At 42.5% G+C, this 26,726-nt stretch overlaps 1 protein-coding gene across 5 annotated transcripts in view; it reads left to right on the top strand.

Annotated features, from left to right (window-relative positions):
* SLC41A2 (solute carrier family 41 member 2) overlaps positions 1–26,726 on the top strand; it is a 116,947-nt gene that overhangs the window by 4,821 nt on the left and 85,400 nt on the right. Inside the window, exons 1-4 of one of the 5 annotated variants that reach the window (XM_079140439.1) lie at positions 4,735–5,057; positions 12,234–12,312; positions 14,872–15,594; positions 25,804–25,911. In XM_079140439.1, coding sequence (XP_078996565.1) covers positions 15,040–15,594; positions 25,804–25,911 — 663 coding nt within the window. In that variant the 5' untranslated portion in view covers positions 4,735–5,057; positions 12,234–12,312; positions 14,872–15,039. Of the gene's footprint in view, positions 1–4,728; positions 5,058–12,233; positions 12,313–14,871; positions 15,595–25,803; positions 25,912–26,726 lie in introns of those variants that run through there. The other 4 variants (XM_079140441.1, XM_079140438.1, XM_079140440.1 and 1 more) reach the window with 4 other exon arrangements.

The raw sequence follows: 26,726 nt of genomic DNA, 5'->3' as shown, positions 1-26,726 counted from the left end.
AGGACCGAGTTAACCTTACGAAAGTTTGGATTTATCTCAGAGGAAATGAGAAGGCATTGCATTTAGTCAGGCCTGATTAGATTCATATTTTTGAAGGTCTCATTCAGTGCTGAGTCTTTCAGCTCACGTACAAACCTCAAATCTCTTGGCCTCCTGTTCCAGGTATTCTAAAATCTGGTTCCAGTCCATTCTACAGCAGCTTTCCATTGTTTTTGTTATTAGAACCTTTCGTTGCATCAAGATTCCTTGCCTACCTTTGCATCACGAAGGCAAGCGCTGAGAACAGGTCTCACTTTTGTCTTGGCAAGCGCTGAGAACAGGTCTCACTTTTGTCTTGACAGTGAATCTTGTGAGCAGCAAGGTGCCTGGTATATGTGGGAGATGAAGCAAGTTTTTGTTGATACAGCCTAGTTATATACCTTTAATAGAAATGTTATGAAGTTGTGGAGGTGGCTTTGCTGTATCTAGTAATAACTTGTTTTTGGACAAAGAAAATTTTTATTAGAATTTTTTTCTCCATTGAAGTCATATTAGTGATAGAAATAATCCACTTATTTAAAAGGTAATTTAACAAATTTTACTCTAATATTAAAAGAGTAGTAGAGCTAAGGGAAAAAAGCCAATAAGTTTCCTGGTTTTGGTGTTTCTCCTCCCAAAGGGTACAGGGAGACAGCACAGGGAGTTCACAGGAACTGGAAATCCAACAATTTATGTATTTATTTATTTTTTACCAGTGGGGATTGAACCCAGGGGCTTTACTGCTGATCTGCATCCCCAACCCTTTTTATTTTTTTTTTATTTTGAGGCCAGTCATGCTAAGTTGCTGAGGCTGACCTTGAACTTGAGATCCTCCTGTCTCAGCCTCCAGAGTCTCCAGGATTATAGGTGTGCGTCACCACGCCCGGCCCAGCAATCATTTTATATTTTGTTTGAACTTACAGGCATTTCTCTGAGTAATTTCTCACCCAAAGGTAGTTTTAGAAAGCTTCTGGGGACAAAGGGGATAAATTAGATTAAAACATATCAATCATGAGAGACAAGAGGAAGTAGATTTTGCTCTTAGAAGGAAAAATCGAACATCCATATGCCTCAAAGAACTTACAAAGAATTTAATGATGTCAGTTTGTTGCCAGACAATCTACTGTCAGTGCTGTGACTTCATAGAATTAATTGTGAAACCCAACCACGAAAGGAAAATTCCAGTGTATCGTTCTGATAAGTGGCAAGAGAAGTTATGAAAAATTCATGAAAGGTAGAGAGATTTCAGTTCTGATTCAGGTTTATTGTAGTGCACTTTGGAGGTGTGGAAATTTTCCTAATTAGTTTTGTAAGTAAGATTTTATACAGAAACATGCATACACATCTTAAACTAGAATGCTAGAGTCAAATCTTGCTAATAGATGATGGTTTTTAAAAACTACTCATGGAATTTGGTATTTTTGTGTTCCAGAGTCCTGTTTTAAGCAGTGCACCACAGGGCTGAATGGAATCTATTAACTTGTATCAATTTACTCTAAGGAAAAAATTCCAAATATGGGGAAGTATTATGCACACACTTCGTTGCAATGTCCTTTTGTCAAGAGAATGTCCTGCTGTAGGGCAGCAATGCTTTAGCGGGTGGTGGGACATTTAAAGACGTTGAACCTGCTGCTTCACTCCCTTCTCCCACCTGGGCGGACCTGGTTCCCCAGAGGTGAATGCCTTGGGCGCTTCGATGTTTGTGCTTTCTGACTTCTTCCAGCCCAGTCTTTCCCAACTCTGAGGAGGGGTGTGTCGGTGTCTTCTGGGGTCAGGTAAGGTGACGACAGGGCTTCTGGAAGATAAGGTGCTGGAACTGATGTTCTTTGAGTTCACACAACTGTTTTGTGTATCGGGATTTCACATAAGGCTTAATTTGATCAAAGTGTTGCTCTGCTTAAAAATAAATGTTTAGCGGCTGTAGCTCAGTGGTCGAGCGCTTGCCTAGCATGTGTGAGGCACTGAGTTCAATTCTCAGCACTGCATGTAAATAAATAAAATAAAGGTCCATAAACAACATAAAAAATATTAAATAAATGTTTATAAACAGTTGACCTAGTTTAGAAAACCAAGTCCTAAGCCGCCTGGTCAGGAGTGGCAGATCTGCCCCATGGCCGCTTGCTACATGGTCGTGTGACGCTTCTACTGGACTGTCCACGTCTCCGCAGGTTCCCACCTGGCTGCTGTTCACCGTGTTACTTGCACTTTCTCTTCTTCCCCCGTCTCTAAATCTTAATTGTTCCTTGAGGTTCGGCTCACGATCATTTCAGTTATTCATTTAGTTGCTGAGCAAATACATATTGTCACATACACATTTGTCAGATACTGAGTGGGGAATATATAGAATTTGTTACAAAAGCTCATGGAGCTTTCGAAAAGGATGACCTTCACGTAAATGAGCATAGTAAGGTTTGAGAAGGTCCGAGCAGTGTGGGAAAAGGAACTTCTGTAGCCCTTCGTCTGACACTTATCACCAAGGCAGTTTATGCTATGGTTATGTTTCTGGGTCTTCAGAAAACATTTATTTATTGAGTAATAGAAGATAATGCAGAGAGTTCACCTGTGAATCAGAGGTGAGACCTTGTACCCATGGCCACACACGCTGGTAGATCATACCAGAGAATAACTGCGGTGGCTTCATATCGCTAACTGGGGTTAGTCAAAGTCCTGAATTCAAATCCCATGTCTTTATCTTTCCAACTTGATAATTTCAGCTCATCTGAAAATCATAAACCAGGGATTCAGTACAGCAGTGTACAGCATTTTTGTGACTGTGTTACATAGCATGTTTATTTGTAAGAGGAGAATGAGGTAGGAATTAGCTTTTGAGCCTTTTATAAAAATGTGTGCTAGAACTGGGGCAGTAGCTCAGTGGCAGAGTGCCTTCCTAGCATGTTTGAGGCACTGGGTTTGATCCTTACTTAGCACTGCATAAAAATAAAGGCATTCTGTCCATCTACAACTACCCAAAATTTTTTTAAATGTGTACTAATAGTGAATAACTATGACAACATGAGATAACATTTATTGAAAGCTTAGTACAGTTTTCTGAGCCATTGATATATATTAAGTCATTTAATCTTCATTGTAACCCAGTGAAGAAATTGAAGTCCAGAGGCATTGGTCCCACAGCTAGTGATGATCAGGATGTGATCAAAGCAGTTTATCTCTGGACCCCAAGCTCTTAACTACTGTCATTATCATGAAAAAAGTATTGACATTTTTGGACATTTCATTTTGTAGAAACCGATTTTCCCTCTTAAGTGTGAAGATTTGTTGAATTAGTCACTTGATATTCTCCCATAAAAATCACTCGGTGTAAGTCATTGAACTACCTAAGAAAAGCATAGGAAATAGCTCATTAAACTTTGTTCAGCTCCAGGCTGTACAAAGTATTTGCTATAAAGATTCCATATGAATAATATTTTTTAAGTAGTTATTATTCTCCTTTTTAAAAATGTGCCTGACCGAATCATGGATTTTTATAATCTGAATTTAAGGTCTTGTATTATTCCGATGAACACGAACTATTCCTTTCTCAGTCCCGAGGGACAGTGTTTAAAAGGCAGCCTCGGCATGTGTTTGAGCATTAGCAAGGGGACACCAAAAGAGAAAAAACCTAAATCATTCAGTGTTTTATACTTCAATATATTTATGTGGTGCCTGGGATTGAACCCAGGGTGCTTTGCCACTGAACCACATCCCCAGCCCTTTTTTTGTGTATTATTTACAGTCTTGCTGCATTGCTTAGGGCCTTGCTGAGTTGCTGAGGCTGGCTCTGAACTTGCGATCCTCCTGCCTCAGCCTCCCCAGCTGCTGGGATTACAGTTATAATTAAAACAAGATCTGTTCATGGGGGAAATCAGGCCTCTTGTGACACCTAAACTTATTTTGTTTGGCTGCTGAGCTCCATGCGCTGGATTAGGGGGCAGTGCGCTGCAGGCTCGGTGGTGTCCTGGGCCTCTGGAGCTTGGTGGGCCCCAGGTAGTTATTTTTCACAGTCGTCCAACAAATAAAAGCTATAAATGAATCTTGGCTGTGAGGAATGGCGTAGACCGTGAGTTCCCCGAGAGCGTCTGGGATCTGGTAGCTGGAGGAAGGCGTCTACTTTTACTTGTGCCATTCTTTGGGGGAATATGTGCAGAGAGGAGGAAGGAAGATAGAAGAGTTTTAGAGTTCCTGGGTGTTTAAAAATAGAGGAAACTGCAAGTAGCTATTAAAAAGTGTAGAATAATATTGACCAGGAATTAAAAAAAAAACATTTTGTAGTTGTAGATGGACAGAATGCCTTTATTTTATTTATTTATGTGGTGCTGGGGATCAAACCCAGTGCCTCACACATGATAGGCAAGTGCTGTCTGAGCTACAGCCCCAGCCCCTTGACCAGGGAAATTTTATTGATATTTTATGAAATGCAAAAAGCAGGACACAAAACATTATGTACACTATCAGCCCAGTTTTTGCTTTAAACATATATTTGGAACAGTAAGGTTAGTACACCAGCATGCTAACGGTGATTGTCTGTGGATGATGAGCTTCTAGGATTGACAGTTTCTGTCTGTCCTAGCTTGTGCCCCCTCTTCCTTTATGTGGAAAGAAAAAGAATAAAGGAGAACCCTAGGCCAGTGGACATGAGAAGCCACGGGTTGCCTAGTGGTTTTTGATCAAAGACTGTGGCCTGAGAGTGGTGTGATCGTGACCTGTGAGTTGGGCTGAGGGTCCTCCAGAAAAGGGCTCCTTGTTTTTGTTTTGTTTTAACTGGTATTGAACTTTAAAAAGTGCTCGGCCCTGACCACGGTGCAGAGGTGAGCGCTGATTGCAGGGGGTAAAGGTACAGGACGAGGTCATTGCTTCAGTTGGTAGCACACTGTGGACCTGTCACTGACCTCATCAGCACGCAGTCTCGCTGGTGAGTCTGTGCACTTGACCCACCTGGGGAGAGCAGTGGGGAAGGGAGAAGGTCCAGCTTCCTCCTGGGTGTGAAGGGGTCCCGGGGCCCTCAGTGGGAGCTGCTCACACTGCTTTGTCACCTAAAGGAGGTAAGGACTTCAGTGGCCAGCTTGTGGGTGAAGGTGTAGCTGTACCCTGGGAACAGGGACAGGGAAGGGTGTGTGGAGGATGGGTGGAAGTGTTCTGAGTAAATATTTGAAATGCAATAGCCTGGAAAATTATGGGGCTTTCATGATCTTAGAACCTGGACTAAGAATGATGACATGTGGCAGATACTTTTTACCTTTCCTTTTCTTAAAAGGAAAGTTTTGTTTTTCTTTGAAACACTGGTACATCGACTTCTTCCTTTCTCTTTTTTTCCTTTTAAATCTTGACCCATTGGCATCTGTCCTACACCTTAACATTCTGGAAGCTTTTATTATTAATGTTTAGCTTATTTATATAGCGAGTCAAATTATGTTTTAAGTTGGTCGTAGAAGTGGGTATGCATTTTTAAAATGGAACCCTAAGAGTATTAGAATGTGATTAAAGGATAAAATATGAAAGTGTACTTTTGTATGAATTCCAAATAACAATTTGTACTCACTTGAAATGCTAATGAGCTGTAGTTGCTTAGTTTCTAAATATGACGATTTCAGATTTAGTCCAGATTTATAAGTGCTAGAGAAACAGTTAAGGAAATGTAGTGTGTTTTATTCGTATGTACTCCGACTTGTTACACAAGTGCTGTCTGCTTATAAAACACCTACAAGAAGTATTGAGTTAAAAAATAGAAGTATAAAAGCATACCAGAATAGGAATAAATATAATATTAGGTGGATAAGTTGATCATATTCAGATGTAGCTGTGTCCTTGCACTGAAAAACAGGTGGCTCCATCTCTATTAAAGAAAAACAAAAACACCATTTTTCCAGTATCAAGGCTGTGTGTGTGTGTATGTGTGTGTGTGTGTGTGTATACACAATTCCTAAATAAAATTTCATGTGATTTTATGTAGGGGAGAGGTGCTAGTGAGGAGGAAGAAGTGGTCTCTGAGACAGTGTTGTTTGTTTTTTTTGTGGTGCTGGGGATTGAACCCAGGGCCTTGTGCTTGCAAGGCAAGCACTCTACCAACTGAGCTGCATCCCCAGCCCCTCTGAGACAGTTTGCAGGAAATTTAGTTTTTGTTTTTAAATATACGTAAGAAATGTTTGCAACAGAGTGGGGAAACACCGCTTTCTGTTGTTTGGAGACAGTCCCCAACTTCAGAGCAGCTCCCTGGTCTGCCCTCCAGCCCTTCTCTGACCTGTCCCCAATAGCAGGGCAAAAACTTGTGGTAATTGCTTCCTATGTTATAAAACTGCTTATGCATGCATTGCTATCATTCGATCAGAACCCCTAGTTCCGTGATTGAGCTGCTGTCCTCGTCCTGGTGGCTTTTGATGGGGCCTGGTGGAATGCACGGTGCGGTTTCACGCAGCTCTGCACCTTGATCTTGGGACGCCTTCCACATTTAGCCTGTCGACATTTCCCCGAAGGTAGAGTTGCTTTAATAGTTGATTGTGTCTTAGTTGATCCTTTGGCTTGCTGATTTTGTTTGTTTTTTCTGTTTTCATTTTGTTTTTGAGATAGTGTCACCGGGTTGCCCAGGCTGGCCTGGAGCTCCTGGGCTTAGCCAATCCTCCTGCCTCAGCCTCCCTGATCCCTGGGACCATAAGCAGGCTTCCACACCCTGCTTTTGGCTTGTTTTTGGTGAATCCTTCCAAGTAAAGATTCATTAAAAATGATTCTCTGTTAATTTCTTTGTGGGGGCACTAGAGGTTATGATTCTGAGAATGGAATGAGCATCTTAGTCTCCTATCATTCGGAAGATCATGACACATATTGAGGACTTATTATACAAAGGACTTATTATTCCCACTGTTATTTCTGCTGGCTTAAACAAATTCTTTGCAAACATTCAGCTGTCTCTCAGGCATGAGGAAGCTTTGGGAGCGATACCTTTTATGACACTGCTCTTTCCCGTCAGTGGGCGACCTTAGAGGTGAGTGGTGGTTTTATGGCGTTCCACTGGCTTCTGGGTGTCAGTAGCTGAATCATGCCCAGGATTGCTCAAGCGCCTGTGTGAGTGCCCAGTCGAGGCCACCAGTTTTATAGCCATCTGTATCTGTGGAGATTGTCCTTTCACGCTTCTCTCATTTTCCCCACTTGTCAAACATTTTTGACATCTCTCCCTACTGCCCCGGATGTTACTGCAAATGTTACTGGAGTTGAGTTTAGGCAGAAAGCTTCCAGTTTAAGCCCATAAAGTGGAGATTTTTTTCAGAATTCCTATGGACGAGAATGATCAAAGGGCTAAAAATGATGTAGTAATAACTTAGAGTTAGTGGAGGTGAGAATTGACTTCTCCAGTATGATTCCCTTATCAAGATTCACGGTTCCCATAGGTTCTGATGAGCTCTCATGAAAACCGAAAGGAGGAACCTGTTGGGAGTAAGTGCTGAGACAGGTCATCTGATGGTGGGTTCTGCAGGAAGAGGACTTTTTAATTAGCAAGAAAGAAGCTAAGTAGTTCAGATGATAAAACTAACGTCTGATAGGCTGCTTGGACTTTTAAATTTTGCTTCTCTTTAGAATGAGAGGAGTTAGCTGGGCATGGGGAGCATGCCTGCCATCCCAGCTCCTCAGGAGGCTGGGACAGGAGGATTGCAAGTTCAAGGCCAGTGGGGGCAATTTAGTGATCTCAAAAATAAAAAAGTGCTGGGGATGTAGCAGTGGTAGAGTACTTGGCTAGCATGTGCAAGACCCTGTATGATACCCCCAGTACCTTTATTAAAAGAAAAAAAGATTGGGGGGGGGGGGTGTTGTTGAGGGAAACTGATGAAGACAACTTTATTCAGATTTGAATTTTTATTTTTTAAAATATTTTTAGTTGGCAGTAGGCCTTTATCTTATTTATTTTCATATGCAGTACTGAGAATCGAACCCAATCCCTCGCACATGCTAGGCACGCACTCTGTCACTGAGCCACACCCCCAGCCCTTGAATTTTTAAATGAAAATAGTTGAAGAAAATTGAGCAGCCATAGAATCATCTTGCTGCTTATATGCTGCAAATAGCAAGTGAAATCAGCGTGATCCTTATCCTCATGAACCTATTACACAGCGAAGTATCAAGTGATCTTCAAAGGAATAAACAAAGGCAATTTATCAAACAAGAAAATAATTTGTACAGTATCAGCTGAGGTCCAGTGTTGCTTGGCATGGTCTTTCTAAAAGCAAATTTAATTGACTACATAACACATCTTGTTTTGTAATGATGTGCATTTTAATAACGAAAAGAAACATGAGATATACAGAGTAAATGCAGAAAGCTAGCTTGCAGAATGCAAAAGTAAGAATATGTCACAACCAAAATGAGGCTGACTTGGGGGTTGCTGTGAGCCTTTGTGTGACGGTACAGTGGTTTTTAGTATATTGATACAAATATAAAAAACCTGTTCATCGTGTTTTTAAAAGTTATGATCAGGGCTGGGGAGATAGCTCAGTTGGTAGAGTGCTTACCTTGCAAGCACAAGGCCCTGAGTTCAATCCCCAGCACCACAAAAAAAAAAAAAAAAAAAAAAGTTATGATCAAATGTGATAATTTCCGGTAATAGATTACACCAAAACTTTTACTTATTGTTATGAGAAGATAACAAAATGTTAAATTACCTTTCACACCTTTCTTAGTGATTAGGCACGCTTTATACCTGCCAACATAGCTTTGCTGAATATTTTATGTATTATTTAACCTTTGCAATGGAACAGAATAACTCCTCTGGTACAATGGGCACTTTTCTCCAAGATTCTGAGTTGGTAAACCCACACACATACAGTACACTTCTTTTCCTTAACTTTTAAAAATTAAGTTTTAGCACTAATGTTGAATTTTTGTGACTGTAGTTGAATTCATAAGGGTTCGTTTATTTCCCTTTAAGTCAAACACCCTCTGGCCCAACCACAGCAAGATTTTCATGGGGAACCTGGAATGGATCTTCTTATAAATCTAAGTGCACTCAGTGGAAAGGACTTCTCTTCAGTCTGAGATTTTGTCTCTCCTGCCTTTTGGATGTTAAAACGTACGCTTACTTTTTAGGGGAAGATTGTATTTAAGCTTGGTAAAATTTGGGAGGAAATTTTTCTGTTTGAGATTCACACGTTTGGAAACCACTGTTTTGAAACTCCTTAGCCTTCAAGGGCTCAGGATTTTGTAGCCTCCTACACCGGTAGGAACCTGGCAGTCAGTCTGGGTTCGCTTTTGTCGGGTTATGCTGTGGCAACCAGCAGGTCCAAACTCTGTGCCTTCAGGGCGGGGGGCTTTTGTGATTTCTTGTGTCATGTGCCGGTGGGTGCTGCTCTCCACGTGTCCTGGTCCTGGGACCCAGTCTGCAGTCGCAGCAAGTGCCTAGGACGTGCCACTGTCAAATGGGGAAAGGAGAGGTACCTGGTTGTTCCTGCTGCCCTTGGTTGGTCTAAAGGGTCACATGGCCCAACCTCACCCTGTGGAGATGAAGTGTCGCCCGCCCAGGGTGCAGCAGGTGGCATGGCAACAGGGAGGGAGATCAGTCCTGTCCTGGAGGGGAGCAAACACTGGGAGTAATAGTAAAATAGCCTCATCCTGCGAATGGCTCCCTAACATAGGCGCGCAGCCTAAAGGGCAGTAATGGGCGGCACCTCCGCAGCCCCCTCCGAGCTTCTGCACCAGGCCCCAGTGTCCCCTCCAGCGATTTGTTTACCGTACCCGTTTTATATTCCATTGTACAAATATGCCGCCACCCCCCCCCACCCCCGCTTGTGGGTTAATTTCAGTTTTTCGCTGGGAGAACACCTGCAATGTCTTGGGTGGTCAGCACATTTCTCCAGGGCAGGTGCTGGCGGGGCTTCTGGATTGGAGGGCGCGTGGCTCTAATTTAGTAGATAGTGCCGGGTGGTTTCCCAAGGTTCTGACAAATTTTAGTATGCATGCCGATCATTTGGGACACTACTAAAAGTACAGGGTTTGATTTAGTGGGTAGGGGTTCGGGGTGGGAGCCTGCTGAGATCCTGCATTTCTAACAAGCTCCCAGCTGCTGCTGGACCACAGACCGACCGTTCAGTAGCAAGGTCTGCGGTGCTCAGATGGGCAGTTGCCCTCGTGTCGCCTGCATAGCACCAGAGGGTCTTTGGAACAAAACTGCTAAGGAACAACATTTGACACAGCTAGCTCTACGTTTTAAAAATCGTATTTTTTTTTTTTTTTTTTGCAGTGCAGGGTGATTGAACCCAGGGCCTGGAACATGCTAGAACTTGGTGTCCTCCTGCCTTCTCCTCCCCAGTACGTGGGATTACAGTTTTATGCCACCAAACCTGGCTTTATATATATATTTTAAAACTTTTTTGGTGGTTGTAGATGGACGGCATGTCTTTGTTTATTTTTATGTTGTGCTGAGGATCGAAACCAGTGCCTTACACAGGCGAGGCAAGCATTCTGCCTCTGAGCTACAGCCCCAGCCCTTTATATTTTTATTGACATTGTTTAGTTTATTTTCAAATAGTTGTTTTTATGGATCGTAATGTGATGTTTTGATCTAAGTATACATTGTAGAAAAATTCAGTCAAGCTGATACATCCATTACCTCACCACCTTGAGAGAGAGAGAGTGTGTGTGTGTGTGTGTGTGTGTGTGTGTGTGTGTGTGTGTGTAGAACATTAAAAATCTATCCTTTTACCAGTTTTGAAACATGCATTACTATTAACCATGGTCACATGCACTGCAGTATGTCACTGAAGGTTTATTCTTCTAGTCTAACTGAAACTTTGATCAGCATCTTCTCTTTACCCCACCCCACCTCCAGTCTCTGCTAATTATCTGTTTACTCTCTATGAGAGTAACTCTTGTATTCCACACGTTAGCAATTTCATGAAGAAATTGTCTTTCTTGCCTGGCTTATTTCACTTATGTCAGAATTTCCTTCCTTTTGTAGGCTGTATACTAATCCACTTGTATGGACAAACATTTTCTTTATCCATTCATCCATTCATGAACACTTAACTTGCACCCATATATTGCTGTTGTACATAATGCTGAATGATACTATTGTTTATAGTCCATAAAAACAATTATTTGAAGACAAACATTTAAACAGGTCAGTGTCACTGTAACTCTAAGCCACAGTGTCAACCACTCTACTTGCTGGACCTGGTGCACATATATATATTTTTTTTTCATTCTGCCTGTGCAAATGTTGTGTTAGTGAATAAAATCATGATTTTGTTTCTTCCTAAAGATTTGTTGTATAGTTTACAACAATTTCTAAATTTAGACCTACACCATTCTACAAAAGTTTGGAAGAATCGGGTGGTTCTTAGCCATGTGAGTATTAGATTAGTAGAACCTGCTAAGTAGCTGAACAATGACCCAGAAATATCTCTACTGGTGTGTCTTGGCTTAAGCACCTTCAGGCCAGGGAATCTGAACAATTCCATTTTCTTATTTTTAAAATATTTTACTTGTTTTTACTCATTCATCAATGAATAACAGATACAGAACAACTGATTTTTATTTAATAGTAGTTATGTACGTGACTCATTTTGATTTAACCACAAAGCTATTTTGATTGTAGTCCATTATTCAAGAAGAGGTTTCTGATTTCTTTACAGGAAGAAACTTAAAGGATTCCTTAAGGAGGTAGTAGCCTTTGTCAGTAAACACGCATCAGAATAACTGATGACCTCTCATTAGCTGGATGAAATGAAGGACAAACAAGAACAGATGCATTTTCTCGGAGAAGGATGGTGATGTGTGGTCCACAGCATGTGCTTGTGGGAGGACCATTCCTAGTTTGTCCTTTCTCAGGGATTAATTTTCTATTTGCAGTATTTCCAAACTGCACTTAAAAAAAAAAAAAAAAAAAAAAAGCAAAACACTTTTAGGACAGAAACATCTCTCAGAGTAGCTTCAGCAGTGGAGACTGATTGGCCACGTAATTGGGAAGAACCGGGTGGGAGGGGCTTTAAGTAAGTGATGGAGCGCTGATGTTCCGTAGATCCTCTTCTAATGCAGGTGGGTTTCCCTGCAAGTGGCAGTGATGGGGGGGGGGGCTTTGTGACAGCTTCAGAATCATGTGCCAAGGGCAGAGGGAACCCTCCCCTCCAGCAGAGCCCTGTCTGTCACTCACCTTCTGCTGAATGGACTGTTTCCTTCATGGCCTTTCTCCAAATTGACTCAGCCACTTCTCGCCCGCTTGGTCTTCACTCCCAGTACAGGGTAAGACCCCTTAGAACAGGAACTGTGCCTGTTTCCTCGGTCACTGCAGCCCCACATCTGGTGGACTCTCGGGAAATGGTTAGCAACACATATATGAAGCTCCAGGGGAAGGCTCAGGTCCTCCTTTAAAAACTTGTTTATTAAGGCATTGCAGTTATGTATAACGTGGGGTTCATTTTGACATAATTATTACAGGACTCCAGCTCAGTCCCAGTACTTCGCTTTCCCCTTGCCCCCTCTGTTCCCTTTCCTCTCTCCTACCAGTCTTTATTTATTTTTAAGCTAGTGCATTGTAGATGTACATAAAGGTGGAATTCACTGTGTGCTCCTGTATGCACATAGGATTCGTTCCCTTGTCCCTCCCTGTCCTGTCCCTCTTCCCTCTCCCTCAGTCCCCTTCCTCTATTCCACCATCGGCTTATGCCCAAGTAGGAGTGCCAGGAATAGAAGCTTGAGCTGATGTGTCTGCACATCTGGATCCCACTGGCCAACTCCGTGTGGACTCTGCTTAGCCACATCCTGCAGACATTCTGAGAGATGACACATCTTGGGAAATTCCCCCTTTTCCCTTTCTTCTCCATTTTTCTACTTGGTGTTGCTAGTTGGGCAAGTGTCCTGAACATATTTAGAGCTTTCTGAAGTTTAGGTTGACTGCATCGTGAGAGGAAGCTGTCCTCTTCCTTCTTGTTTATCAACTTGTCTCTGCCATTTCATCTCCACTTTAATCAACCTAGTAATTCTGCTTCAAGAGGAAGAAGTTGCCCATCTCTGGTCCTTCGGTGGATAGTCCTTGGGGCTTGTTTTGTCTTTTATTTGATTAACGACTTCTTTGAGGGACTGGGGCTGTAGCTCAGTGACAGAGCAATCCTTAGCACCACATAAAAATAAAATGGGGGCACTCTGTTCATCTACAACTACTAAAAAAAAAAAAAAAAAAAAAAACTTCGAGGCAGTTAAATGGCATTTTTTAAAAGGCAAATGAGTTAAAGAAATAAAACCACCCAGTCTTGCTCATGTAAGGCTGCAGGGATCTCCAACATGCTAGACGTACAGCTTCCATTACACAGAAGGCTCTCGACTATTCTGGTCTTTTCCTGCCTAGTTTCATCTGCAGTCTGCACTGGTTCCATTCATGTGATTTTCTCTAAACATGTAATTTCCCTGTATACTGATCTTCCTGCCAGGGACAAAAATGGCATCGACAGTCACCCCTTGGCATCTGTTGGGAACTGGTTCCAGGATTCCCCACAGATACCAAAATCTGCGGATGTTCAAGTCCTGGTATGAGATGGCGTAGTATCTGCGTGTAACCACCACCCATCTGCCCTATCCTTGAAGCCACCTCCAGAGTATTTATAGTACCTAGCACAGTGTAAACGGTTTTCTACTGTCTTGATTAGGAAATGACAAGAAGGAGCTGTTGTACGTATTCGGTACCAATACGTACAACAGCAATGGTTTTCCTTAAAATCAGCAATACTGGTGGCAGCAATTCTTGCTCTAGCTTGGTAGATAGGCAGCCCCATAGGTGGTGGGGCCACCTGGCCTTCACCAAATCAGCGCCAGTGTCTTGGTCTTGGGCGCTCTTGGAAGTACAAGACGGGCCTGGGTGTGGCAAGAGACAGCCGAGGCCTTTAGACCCCTCAGAGTTGGTAGCTTTGAAAGCCTTTCCAGCTGAGGCAGCATTTGTGCACATAGTCAGGCTCTCTACCTGGGCGGGTGGTGCATGGCCCTGTGGCTTCAGTGCCTGTCACTCTATGTTCAGTGTGTCTCTGTCTCTCTTTAGAGACAGCCTGGTTGCTGGCAGCCAGTCAGGGGCCTACAGTGAGAATAAGGGTCATAGCAGACTTTGAGAAGTATGTAAGTGCATTCAAGCTTTGCTTTGATTGGCTTGCAGATGGTGCTTGAGTGACTATTTGTAGTCCCTTTATCAGTTTGGTTATTTTCTAAATAATAGAAGGATTAATATTCTTGAAGTCAATTATAATGAATGTTTTTGTATGTCAAAACTCAACTATGACTATAGCCTAATTTTACTTTTTCTTTTGTGGTGCTGGGGATTGAACCCAGGGCCTTGTGCATGCAAGGCAAGCACTCTACCAGCTGAGCTACATCCCCAGCCCATGTAACCTAATTTTATATCTACCAGGCATTGTTACAGTAGACATTATCATTGTTTCCTCATATATCAATAACAAAATGCTTATTATGTTGTAAATATAGTAATATGGCTTATTGTTTAAAGTATAATGAATGCTCTCTTCTGTTGTGTATGGGTATATGTAAAGAGTTGGTGTGATTTGATTGGGTCCTCTACTGTAATAGAAACCATCACTGTATTTCATAAATTTATCCACTGTAGAACTTCGGAGGCAGTTAAAGACCTTACATGGGAATTAATTACATAAAGTATGCAAAAATAAGAAATGCTTTTATCCCAGATTGAGCACAAAGAATAACTCTATATTTAGTTTCTGTACACAAAGTAATCATATAGCACAGAAGAGTTGTTTCTGGCCCACAGCATATAGTGTGTGCACTTGGGCTGGTTTAAGATGCATTTTATACTTTAACCATGCAAATCTAAGTATCAGGATAGTTAATCTGATTTTTAAATTCTATTTTTTTTCCTCGCAGATCCAATTCCCAGGTGGAACTTCTGAACATCCTTGATTTGTGGAGGAAACCCTTCCCAACAATGAAATCAACAGCTTAATTGAAGCCAGTGTTTGTGCAGTTCCGGTTGATCCGCTATGGTCACGGGGCCTGAGATCTAAGGAATACGGCGACTTCTGTGATGACAATATGACTAATAGTAAAGGAAGATCTCTCACCAGTAAATCGAGCGGTGGTTTTAGTAGTGGAGAAGGTTTTGTCGACTGGACTTTCAATCTAAATACAGTTCAGTCTGACAGGTTTTTAAACTTACTGTTGAGTATGGTTCCAGTAATGTACCAGAAAAACCAGGAAGAAAGGCACAAAAAAGCCAATGGCCTCTGGCCGGATGGACTGTCCGGGGCGGCGCAGGCCTTCAGTGGCAGGTCTGAGCAGCACACAGAGTACCACAGTTTCTCCGAGCCGACTTTCCACGGCAGTGGGGGGCACGCCCCCTCGAACTGTAGTCCAAAGTACGACGAGTACACCACCTATAACTACTGCGACGGGAGGGAGGCCTCGGAGACCACCGCCATGCTGCAGGGCGAGCATGCGTCCAGCGAGGGCGACGAGGACGTCATCGTGGAAACGAACCACAAGTTGCCCAAGGAATCCAGTGGCATCATGGCCTTGCAGATACTGGTGCCGTTTCTGCTCGCTGGTTTTGGAACGGTGTCGGCCGGCATGGTTCTGGACATCGTGCAGGTGAGTGTGTTCACTCTCTGTCTTTCTTCTCATGACGTGTTCATCAAAATGCTTTGCATAGGTCTTGAATTCCAAACCAACCCACCTACCTTTCTCTCTCGCTTTCTGAAACACTGGGGTTTGCAGTCTAGGCCTCGTGCCCGCTAGGCAGAAGCTCCGCCCTGAGCTGCGTCCCTAGATCACCAGAGTCATGCTGACCTTGAAGTAATGCAAAGCAAGTTAGTTCAAGGAAAGACCCAGGGCTGGATGTATAGCTCTGTTTTGGCAGGTGTGAAGCCCTGAATTCGATCCCCAGTGTAAAAAGGGAGGAAGAAGGGAGAAATTCAGTAAATGTTTTGTTCAATACCTGTTAATTTATTCAGTAAAAATTAATATGTGCTCATTGAAATGAATCCAACAGTAAAGAGTATTAGGTAAAAGATGGAGTCAGCTCTACTAATCACCAAACCCACACTCCCTCCTTCCAGAGATTATCACTGTTAAGAATTTGTTGTGTATAGATGAAGGCTTTTTTCTATGCGTGCATATGTACACATGAGTTCTTTTCAGAAATAAAGATGAAATGCTACCTTCACTTTTCTGCAACTTATTCTCATTATTTAGTAATACATATTGGACACAAATTTTTACTCAGAGATTTTCTGCATTTAAAAATGAGTGCCTTGACTGAGGATGGAGCTCCGTGGTGGAGCACTGACCTAGCTTGTGCCAGACCCTGGTTCAATCCAGTAATGCAAAAACAAATAAAAATAAAATTGACATTAAAAATGAATGCTTGATGTTCCATTATATGTATACACCAAAATTTACTTATTCTTCCATGCTGGTGTTCCAGTAAATATGCTGATGAATGTATGTGAATGTATCTTTATATACTTACATTAATATTTTCATAGGTTGGATTTTTTTTTTTTTTTGTAGTATTTGGGATTGAACTCGGGACCTTGCATTTGCTAGGGAAGTACTCGGGTACTTCCTCAGTCCTTTATTTTGTGAAATTTTATTTTGAGACAGGATCTCCTTAAGTTGCCCAGGCTGGCCTCAAACTTGAGATCCTCCTGCTTCAGCCTCCTGAGATACTGGGATTATAGGCATGTGCTACCATGCCCAGCTCATAGGATACATCTTAAAAATGAGATTTCTGAAGTTCAAATGGCCAACAAATACATGAAAAAATGTTCAACACCTTTCACAATCAGGGAGATGCAACTCTTAACTACACTGAAATTTCATCTCACTCAACTCAGAATGGCAGTCATTGAGAATACAAATTGGCTGAGCTCACAGGCATACTCCTGTTGACTGGAGGCTGAAGCAGGAGGATTGAAAGTTCAAGGCCAACCTCAGCAATTTCGTGAGACTATTAGAAATATAGACCCTGTCTCAAAATAAAAAAATAAAAAATTGGAAAGGACTGGAGATGGATCTGAGTGGTAAAGCACCCCTGAGTTTAATCCTCGGTAAACCTGCCCACCCTCACAAAATACAAATAATTTTCCGTGCTGGTGAAGATGCTTTTGGTGGATTGTAAATTACTGTAGCTGTTGTGAGGATTAGTAAGGAGGATACTCGAAAGACTAGACACAGAACCATCGTGTGGCCCAGCTATACCACTCCTGGGTATTTATCCAAAAGAATTAGTGTCCTGCAGTGACACTTGATCCCCGTTTTTGTAGCAGTGTGATTCACAGTTGCCAAATTATGGAAGCAGCTTAGGTGTCCAACTGCAGACCCCTGGATAACGTGGGTATATATACACAATGGGATTTTATTCAGCCATAATGAAAAATGAAATCATGTCATTCGAGGGAAAAGGATGGAACTAGAGAACATTACGCCAAGTGAAATCGGTCAGAATCCAAGTCAGGGGTCATACGTTTTCTCTCCTGTGGGAGCTACAGAGAAAAAGGAAGGGAAAGGAACCTTGTGAACATAGACCAGGAGACTCGAGGGAGGGGGGCGAGAACGGGGGCTGCAAAGGAAGGACGCCAACCGAATCCTGAGCGTGCATCTGTGAGCACATCATCATGTGAAACTGGTCCGTCAGTCAAAGAATGAGTCTGGGGAGGGTGCGCGCATGCATTCGTGATTCTGCAGATACTGTCCAGCTTTCTGGAAAGCAAAAAGTCTCACACTCCTTCTGTAAATGCATAAGTACTTTTATTTTTCTACACCCATGTTAGCTTTGGATATTCTTGATCTTTTTCAATTTTTGCCAAGCTACAGGAAAATATTGGGTTTTAATCAACTTTATTTTTCTACTTTTTTCTTGGTGCTGGGGATTGAACCCACAGCCACGTGCATGCTAGGCAGGTGCTCCAGGGCTGAGCTTTACCTGGCCCTCAACATTCTTTGATTGTATAACAATCAAATGTTAATAAATAATGTAAATAAATAAATAAATAATGTTTTATATTTTTCATGTTTTCAGGTCATTGTGACTTTCTTCCATCAATTACTGTTCTGTATCTTTTATGCATTTTAAAAATCGATGTACTGATTTGTAGGGGTTTTAAGGTTACAGAACTATCTACTACGTAATCATCTTTTTGAAGTAGCAAATTGTCAAAATGTGGTATTTTTTACCCTTGGTTTTCTTTCATCAGTCAGGAAGGTTGACCTCGGCAAAGCATTAGGCAGGGTATCTTGTAATGTGCTTTTTATTATTTGCTTCCTAAAAGAATCTCAGGTCATTTGTGACTCTGAGACACTATTCAGTAGATAGCATTTTTATCTAAATGAGAAATGTACATAAACAGAAACATTCCCACCAGCAGAGGGCAAAAGATTATGAAAGAAACTAAAGATTATGAAAAAACTGTGTTAAGTTTTTCTTAACAGAAGATAACACCAAAGGGGGGCCAAACCCATGTGACATTTGAAGTATGGGTGCTTCAAGTTACTACCTAAGATGGTGTCATGGTTGCTACGTGTACAGCTGCAGAATGGAAGCCCCTACTGGGATAATGCGTTAAGAGTACAAATTGGCAGGGTATCTACAAGGCTCTTTATGTACGTTCCTCTGGTGCTGTGTTCGCTTATTTCTTGTTAGTATTTGAAAGAATAATGTGTATAATTAGGAAGAGGTCCTTTTATGATTTGGTGAACGTTAGCACTATTGACCCTAATGACTTTATAGTGTTAAACTTTAGTACTAAAAATGACAAAAACGTTATGTCAATGTTTTGAAAGATTTTATTTGAATGTACTTTTTATATGTGAATACATTTATAACTGAATACATTCAGAGTGTCAAAGCGAAAATTTAGAGCGTGGTGAATTTTAATAATACAAACAACCATATAACCATCAACCAGCTCAAGAAACAGCACCTCTTCAGCTCTTCATCAGCCTCCCTGTGACTTGCTGCCCCTTTTCCCTGTCATCTAAGGTGATTTATGATGAGCACCTCCTTGTGTGTTGGTTTTACTTGATTCTTTTTAAACTTTATACAGTGGAATTATAGAATGTATGTTCTTTTGTGTCTGGCTTTCTCTCTCTCATGATGTAAGTTTCATGGAAATGTAATTTCATTGCTGCATAGTATTCCATATCAATACCCTGCAATTTCTCTGTTCCACTATCGATGGACATTGGGAGGAAGGGTGTTTGCAGTTGTAGGTGTTCACATGCACAAATTTGTTGACTGTAGAATTGGGACTTCCAGGTCTTAGGATATGTAGGTACTCAAGTTTAATAGATGTGAGGTGGCTTTCCAGAGTGATCCTACCAATTTTCAGTCTAATTAGCAGTGTACAAGAGCTCCTCTGGTCTGTATTCTTATTTATACTTGGAAATCAGCTGTCTCTAATTTTAGAAATTCTCCCACATGAGAGTGGTTTCTCATCATGGTCTTGGTGGAGATTTCTCAGTGACTAAGGATGGATACTGACCATTTGGATATGCCTGGTATAGTGTCTTTGCTGATTTTTTTCTATTTGTTTTCCTTAGAGACTTGTAGGTGTTGTTCAAATTTTTTGAATATAAGCCTTTTAGTTCTGTGTATTAAAAATATCTTTTCCCCTTGCTTGCCTTTTTACTCTTTGAATGGCGCATTTTGATGAGGAAATTTCTTAACTTCGAACCCTTTTTTCCTCCTCCTTTCCCTTGGTGTGTGCTGTCTCTTTGAGAATTCTTCCCACACCCTGTGGCAGTGAAGATGTCCTTCTCAAAGCTTGGGTCTTGCTTTTGCTTTCTGGCCATTCCTTGCCTGGAATGGATTTTTGCACCCAAGTGGAAAGTGGGGGTTGTATTTTTTTTCTTTCCACATAGATTTCCGATTGCATCTACACTATTACATAATCACTCTCAAAATAAACAAAAATTTAAAAGGAAAACAAAGCAAAACTGCACTTTGGCCATGGCCTTGCCCTGTTCCTTTGTGGTGAGTCAGGTGCCCGTTTGCGGGTGGGGTGCTGGGCTCGGGGTCCTCCTGAGGCACGGCCAGCCTGGCCTGGGGACGTGTTCTGCCTCTGATGTTCTTCCTGGAAGGTGCTGGGGTCGCTCCTTGCCCTCTGCGTTTCCACCTGCGTTTTAGCCCACGCTTGTCAGTTTCCACGGAAACGCCGGCTGTGCTGCGCTGCTTTGTTTTTGGTACTGGAACTGAATCCCGGCCGCGGCTGCCGCGAGCTGTGCCCCGCGAAGGACCGTGTCCGTCCCCCCGGGGTGGTCTAGAGTTTGGAATATGCTTTGTGACTTTTTGGTTTATTTTTCCTAAAGTGTGCGGAGGGTGGAGCCAGGGCCTCCCCGCGCCAGGCAAGCGCTCCACCCGCGAGCCTCGCCCAGCCCTGTTCAGAGTTCCCACGTGGCACTTGGACAGGGTTGGGTCCTGCTGGGTGTTGGTGTCAGTGGTGAGGGTTCCTAAGAATCCGTTTCCTGTTTGTCGTAGGTATGTGAATTGATTTTCGAATTGACCTCATGTCTAGCAACTTTGTTCAAATTCTATATGAAGGTTAATAACTTACGGGTAGATCCCTTTTGAATTCCTTCAACATAACTGTATTATCTGTTAAAAAAATAAAATAGTTTTTTCCCCTAAGCCCTGCGCACTGCTTTCTTGTTCTCACCATTCCGTGCTGGCTTAGGCCTCCCTGTAAGAAGCCGTGAGAGCAGGACGCTTTCTTGTTCCCAGCGCTTCCCACACTTCAGATTCAAACTCAATGTGGGTTTTGCTCTTGGTTTTATTTTATGATATTGTTTATCAAATTAAGACTTTTTTTGGGGGGAGGTGTACAGGAATGTCTAACCACTGAGCCACATGCCAGCTCTCTCTTTTGTTGTATTTTATTTAGACACAGGGTCTCACTGAGTTACCTAGGACCTCTCTAAGTTGCTGAGGCTGGCTTTGAACTAGCAATTCTCCTGCCTCAGCTTCCCAAGCCGCTGGGATTACAGGCATGTGCACCACTGTACCTGGCAAGTCTCTCTTTTTTAAAGCTTACTAATGTTTCATTTTTTAAAAAAATTTGTGGGTGGGTATTGACTGATCAAATGCTTTTTCTCTTTTTATTGATAAATGATTTTTTTTCTTTTGGTAATGTGTTAAATAACATTTAGTAAACTGGCCCTACATTTCTGGAATAAATATAACCAATCTTAATGTATTGGTCCTTCTGTAAAACCCTGGTCAGGTTCGCTAATATCTTGTTTCAGGTTTCTGCATGCATATGCATGTGTAAGAGTAACCTGTAATGCCCTCATGGCCGGCAGATTTTTATATCATGGTAATGCTGGTCTCTTAAATGGATTTGAAAATAATCTTTCCCTTTCCATTCTGAAAGGGTTTATGTAACGTTTGCTATGATTCTTGATGAAACTGGCCTGGAATCCTCTTTATGGGAATTGTTTTTCACTCCGTTTCCTCTTCTCTTAGAGACAGGGTCTCCCTGTGCTGCCAGGCTGGTCTCCAGTCCCCAGGCTGTGGGTCCTCCTGCCTCGCCTGCCCAGTTGCTGTGACTGCAGGTCCACACACCACACCCAGCTACAACTCAGGTTTCTTTAGAAATTTGGGGGATTTTCTCTTTCTTTTTCTGTATTAGTTTTTGTAAATCTTCTTTTCATAGACATTTTTTCGTTTGTATTTTAGTTACTGTGCTTGTAAGACTTAGATTTTTCTTAGGCACTTTTCTCAAGTTTATGTCCTGCTCCTCCTCCATGGATGGAAAGCTAAATGTCCGTGAGTCCACATGGTCCGTGGTGTGGCTTGATTCTGAAGGCTCTTCATTGATCTTTTGTCCCGATGGACTGTGCATTGACGGTGGGGTGGTTGGCCTTCGTCTCGTGCTGACCCGGAGCCTCCCTCTGCCTCTCCCTCCCGAGGTCTGCGTTGTGCGCTCGGGTGTCCCAGCGTGGGCTGTGTGCGTGTCTACACTTGTCATTCTCTCTTGGTGAATGGGTCCCATTACCGTTGCAGGGTGAGCGCGTCTCTTAAAGCTTGTGACTCGGTCTCTTCTGTCTGACGTCAGTGTGGCTGCCCAGGCCGTTTGGGTTCCCGTCATGTGACGGTCTTTTCCATCTCGTCCCTCCATGAAGTGGGTCTCTTGTAGGGCACGCGTCCGTGGCTGCTGCTTTTTGTGTGTGAATCTAAGTGGAGTCTGAATCTAAGTGGAGGGTCTGATCCTTTCGCTCTCAGAGTTTTTATCGGTGAGTAGTGACACCCTCTTGTCACTTCGTGAGTTTCCCCCGGGTGTCCAGGGTCTCCTCTCTTCCTCCCTTCTTGTTCGTGGTCTGGTCCCCCTTTCTCTCCTGCATCTGCTTTGATGTGCTGTCCTTTCCCCTCTGCCTGGTGGTGGTCCTCCTTTGCTCCTGGCACTTCAGCTAAGGCCAGCCCGGAGGGGAGGAACTTTCTCAATTTTTGCTCGTCTGGAAAAGACTGTTTCTTCTTCGTTTCTGAGGGAGAGCTTTGCTGGCTACGGTATTCTTCACTGGTATATTTTTTCCTTCCAGGGACATTAACTGATACGCATCATGGTGTTGACAGCTAATAAGCACTCAGTCTTGCTGTTTGCGGGCGTGGTCCTACGCCACCATGTCCCTGTTTCAGAAGAAGAGAGTAAAGCACCCTTTCCCCAGATGCCACAGTGAGGAGCCGAGTGGGGCCCAGCCTGCGTGACCGACAGCAGAGCTCTTCCTTTGCTCTGTCGACTTTGCCGCTCCTGTCTCTGCAAGTCCCAAACGGCGTGTCCTCAGGTCCCAGCGGTGCCTTGGGACGGTTTAAGTGTTTGAAGGAGACTCAGTGATGTCCCTTGGACACTCCGCAGCCTGCCAGATCCAGGCAGTTCCAGGGTTTCAGCATTAGATCACGCTCCATTCCTTTGACGACATGTCTTTGCAGAAGTGGGGTTTTAGTTAGTGCTGTGAGTACAGAGAAAGTGTCTGTGCTGAGAGGTGGCACGACCTGTGATCCCAGCTCAGGAGGCCGAGGCGGGAGGATTGCAAGTTGAAGGTCAGCCTTGGCAATTTAGTGAGACCCAGCTTGAAAGTAAAAAAATTTGAAAAGAGCTGGGAATGTAGGTCAGTGTTAGAGTGCTTACCTAGCACTCTAATACAGGTTTAATCCCAGTATTGATGGAAAAAAAAAAAAAAGACAAATGTCACAGAAAACCAATATAAAATAGGAAATGAAGATTGACAGTGTCCAATTCCAAGATCTGACAAGTTACACAGTGCACAACAGGTACACATTGTTCTATTAGTAAATACTTGATGTTATTTTTTTTTCAATTGTACTCTCTCTTCAAATGACTATCGCTTCAAATGTATTATGTCTTCAAATTGTTGGGGAAAATACTTACTTTAAGAAAACTAGGGCTGGGGATATAGCTCAGTTGGTAGAGTGCTTGCCTTACAAGCACAAGGCCCTGGGTTCAATCCCCAGCACTGCAAAAAACAACAACAACAAAAAACAACAAAAAAACCTACATAATAATAGGACTTTCAAGTATTTCGTTTGTCCTCCAGATGCCACAGAAACATTTCTGAGCTGCTGAGAGTGCAGGGACTAAGCAGGTTTGGGAGTTTCTACCAGCACAGGCCTAGAAGTGGAGAGCGAAGAATGTAGACGTTTGGGTCACAGACAGGAAATGGGCTGTTCACACCTCTTACTGTTATCACTCCAATGCTGAGTCGTTAGGATTTCACAGTAATTCTGTTTGTTATAAATGTTTGATTTGAAATGGACTAGAAAAGAGTAACCCAAAAGGGTACATCTCAGCAGGCCCCGCGTGATGGCATGTGACTGACAGATGTCAACATCACCCCAGTGGTTCTAAAACTGTCCCGGCAGGGTGTCAGAACGATGACCTATTCAAAAGGTCTTCCAGAATCGTGTCTGGGATTTGATGAAAGCAGAACCTCACTCACAGGTTGTGGTTAAGATGAAATCCGTGAGTCTAAAGAGCGGTGAGTGAACGGCAGGTGTTAATATCTGTCACTGCTGTTACCTGCTGGTCACCTCGGTCCTGGCCGTCGCTGGAAGGACAGTGCTCCATCAGCACACTGGGTTTTTGTGTGTGTGGCTCTCAGGACGGAGCCCAGGGTCTCATAGGCAAGTGCCCTGCCGCTGAGCTGCGTCCCCAGCTCCCCATAGGAGAGTTTTTAACCCTTAAGATGGACAGAACTGTCTCCTTGTTCGTTTTTCAAGACTAGAGTGCTAGGGTGCTGCTGGATCCCAGAGCTTGCTGGGTTTTGTGAGTGTGCGTGTGTGTGTGTGTGTGTGCTGTGGTTGGAACCCAGGGCTGGGCACATGCCAGGTAAGTGCTCTACCACTGAGCTGTACCCCACCCTGCATGTCCTTAGTTGACTCTTTTAACTGGGATTTTGTGGAAGACAGATCTGACTGATCTCTTTAGGCCCCAGCTATACTTTCTTTCTTTTTTTTTTAAACCCAGAAGCACTTAACCACTGAGCCACCTCCCCAGCCCTTTTTATTTTTTATTTGCAATCCTCCTGCCTCAGCCTCCTGAATTGCTGGGATTATAGGTGTGTGCCACTGCACCCAGCTCCCCACTTATAAATTTATTTGGAATAGACTATAGGGAAACTTTGGGAACAAATTGAACTTTTCTTGCATTAATCTGATGGATTTAACTTTTATTTTCTCACCTCTCTTGGTATTAGTGATAAGACGTGTTCTTGATACTTTTTGGCATGAAGTTGCTATACCTAGTTCATAAAGTCTCCTACTGGGACAATCTCATCTTAATAGCACTTGTGAAATGTCATTTTGTGTTATTAAAATACTTATGTGGTCTTTTCAGTTGAGTTTAAGTATTTTCTTACCTGTTATTTCATTATCATATTATTTCTCCAAGGGCTAGACAGGATAGATATTATCTTCATTAGGCTAGGTTGTGACAGATCCATGCCTAGAAAAACAAATTTTATTTTTTATTATTGATAGTAATATTATTGAATATTTATTATTCCTAGTTCAGTGCTGTTTAAGATCCTGCGTTCTGCAGCCTCTCTACCCTAAAGTGGGGGACAGAGCAAAGGACTGCTCAGAACTCTTAGAGGTCAACTCCAGGTCCCATCTTTTGACCTTGGGAAAATCTTTTAATGTCTCCAAATTCATTTTTCTATTATTTTATTTTTTGGTACTGGGGATTTAACCCAGGGGTTCTTAATTACATCACTGAACAACATCCCCAGACCTTTTTATTTTTCAAGACTGGGTCTCCCTAAGTTGCTTAGGACTTGCTAAATTGCTGAGACTGGCCTCCAACTTACAGTCCTCCTGCCTCGGCCTCTTGAGTTGGTGGAATGACAGGAGTTGGCCACTGAACCCAGGTGAATTTTTATTTCTCAATTTGTGAAATTTGGCAATGATAATAGTATAATTTGCTTGTGAGGTTGTTGTGATTAGTGTTGGAACCAAGGTTCAAATCCATAAAATCTGGCTTTAGAATTTGTGCTTTTAACCTAGCTCCTTTGATTCTTAATGTCATAAAGTGATGAAAAATTCACAAGTTTTGGGGTTGTGTTTAGCATGCTAGGTGTGGAATGTGAGATCCTTGACTGTCAGCTGTCACTTCCAACTCCACCTGAATCTTCTAAAGCCTGAGCTAAATGGTCGCTGTTTTGGTGGCCAGTGTAGCACTTCAGAGTGTCTGTGCGAGGTGGGGGAGGGGTGCGGGAGTTTTAGAAATGTCTTTGTTCTAAGGTGGTTTTTAAAGAGCATCAGAAGTTTTTATCTTGTTTTTTTTGCAGCACTGGGAGGTGTTCAAAAATGTAACAGAAGTCTTCATTTTAGTTCCTGCCCTTCTTGGTCTCAAAGGGAACTTGGAAATGACGCTGGCATCCAGATTGTCCACCGCAGTAAGTTTTTTCCTGCCTCAATATCTCTTAAGCTATTTCTCGTCATTAAGAAGGACTCATATCAGGAGGTGTTTTCCCTGTCTGAGCTTCTGTCCCCCAGGGCTGTGACTGATCCCACACGCTGAGTGTGCTCAGGGTCGTCCCATCTGAGAAATAGAGACGCATTTGTCATGAGAAGTAACGTACTTATCTTTGATGGAGTGAATCAGATACTGAGATTCTTTTTTTTTTTTTTTAATAATTTTAGTTGTAGATGAACACAATAGCTTTATTTTATTCATTTATTTTTTATCTGGTGCTGAGACTCGAACCCAGTGCCTCTTGCACGTGAGGCAAGCAGTCTGCCACTGAGCCACAACCCCAGTCCCAGACACTGAGATTCTTTATAGCTCTCTGGTCGGCTGAATGATATTTACATTTTCTGTGATGGTTAAAGTAACACATGCTTATTATAAAAACAAAGAGAGACAAGAGTAAAGAAAATCCCAACCTACCCTACTTCATCTAGACCTGACACTATTCACATCTTGGTATAGGTTCTTCTCTTCTTGTGTATCTGTACTTATTCATGGATAGGTATGTCACAGTGTATATAATATTGTGTATTTAAAAAAAGGAACTGGAATCCTGTATATTCTTTTATAATTTGTGATCTCCACTTAAAAATACATCGTGGTCATCTTTCCGTGTCCCTGTCTTTGCCTTTACTGGCTGTGTATTTTACATTGTAGATTCTGATGGTCTAATCCATCCATTATTGATACATGAACTCTAATGATCTACTATTATAAGTGAAACCATATGAATATCCTTGT

The sequence above is a fragment of the Sciurus vulgaris genome, assembly GCF_902686455.1.
Source record: "Sciurus vulgaris genome assembly, chromosome: 5".
NCBI lineage: Eukaryota > Metazoa > Chordata > Mammalia > Rodentia > Sciuridae > Sciurus > Sciurus vulgaris.
Note: the sequence above shows the minus strand (reverse complement) of the source record. Positions and strands in the feature narration are given on the sequence as shown.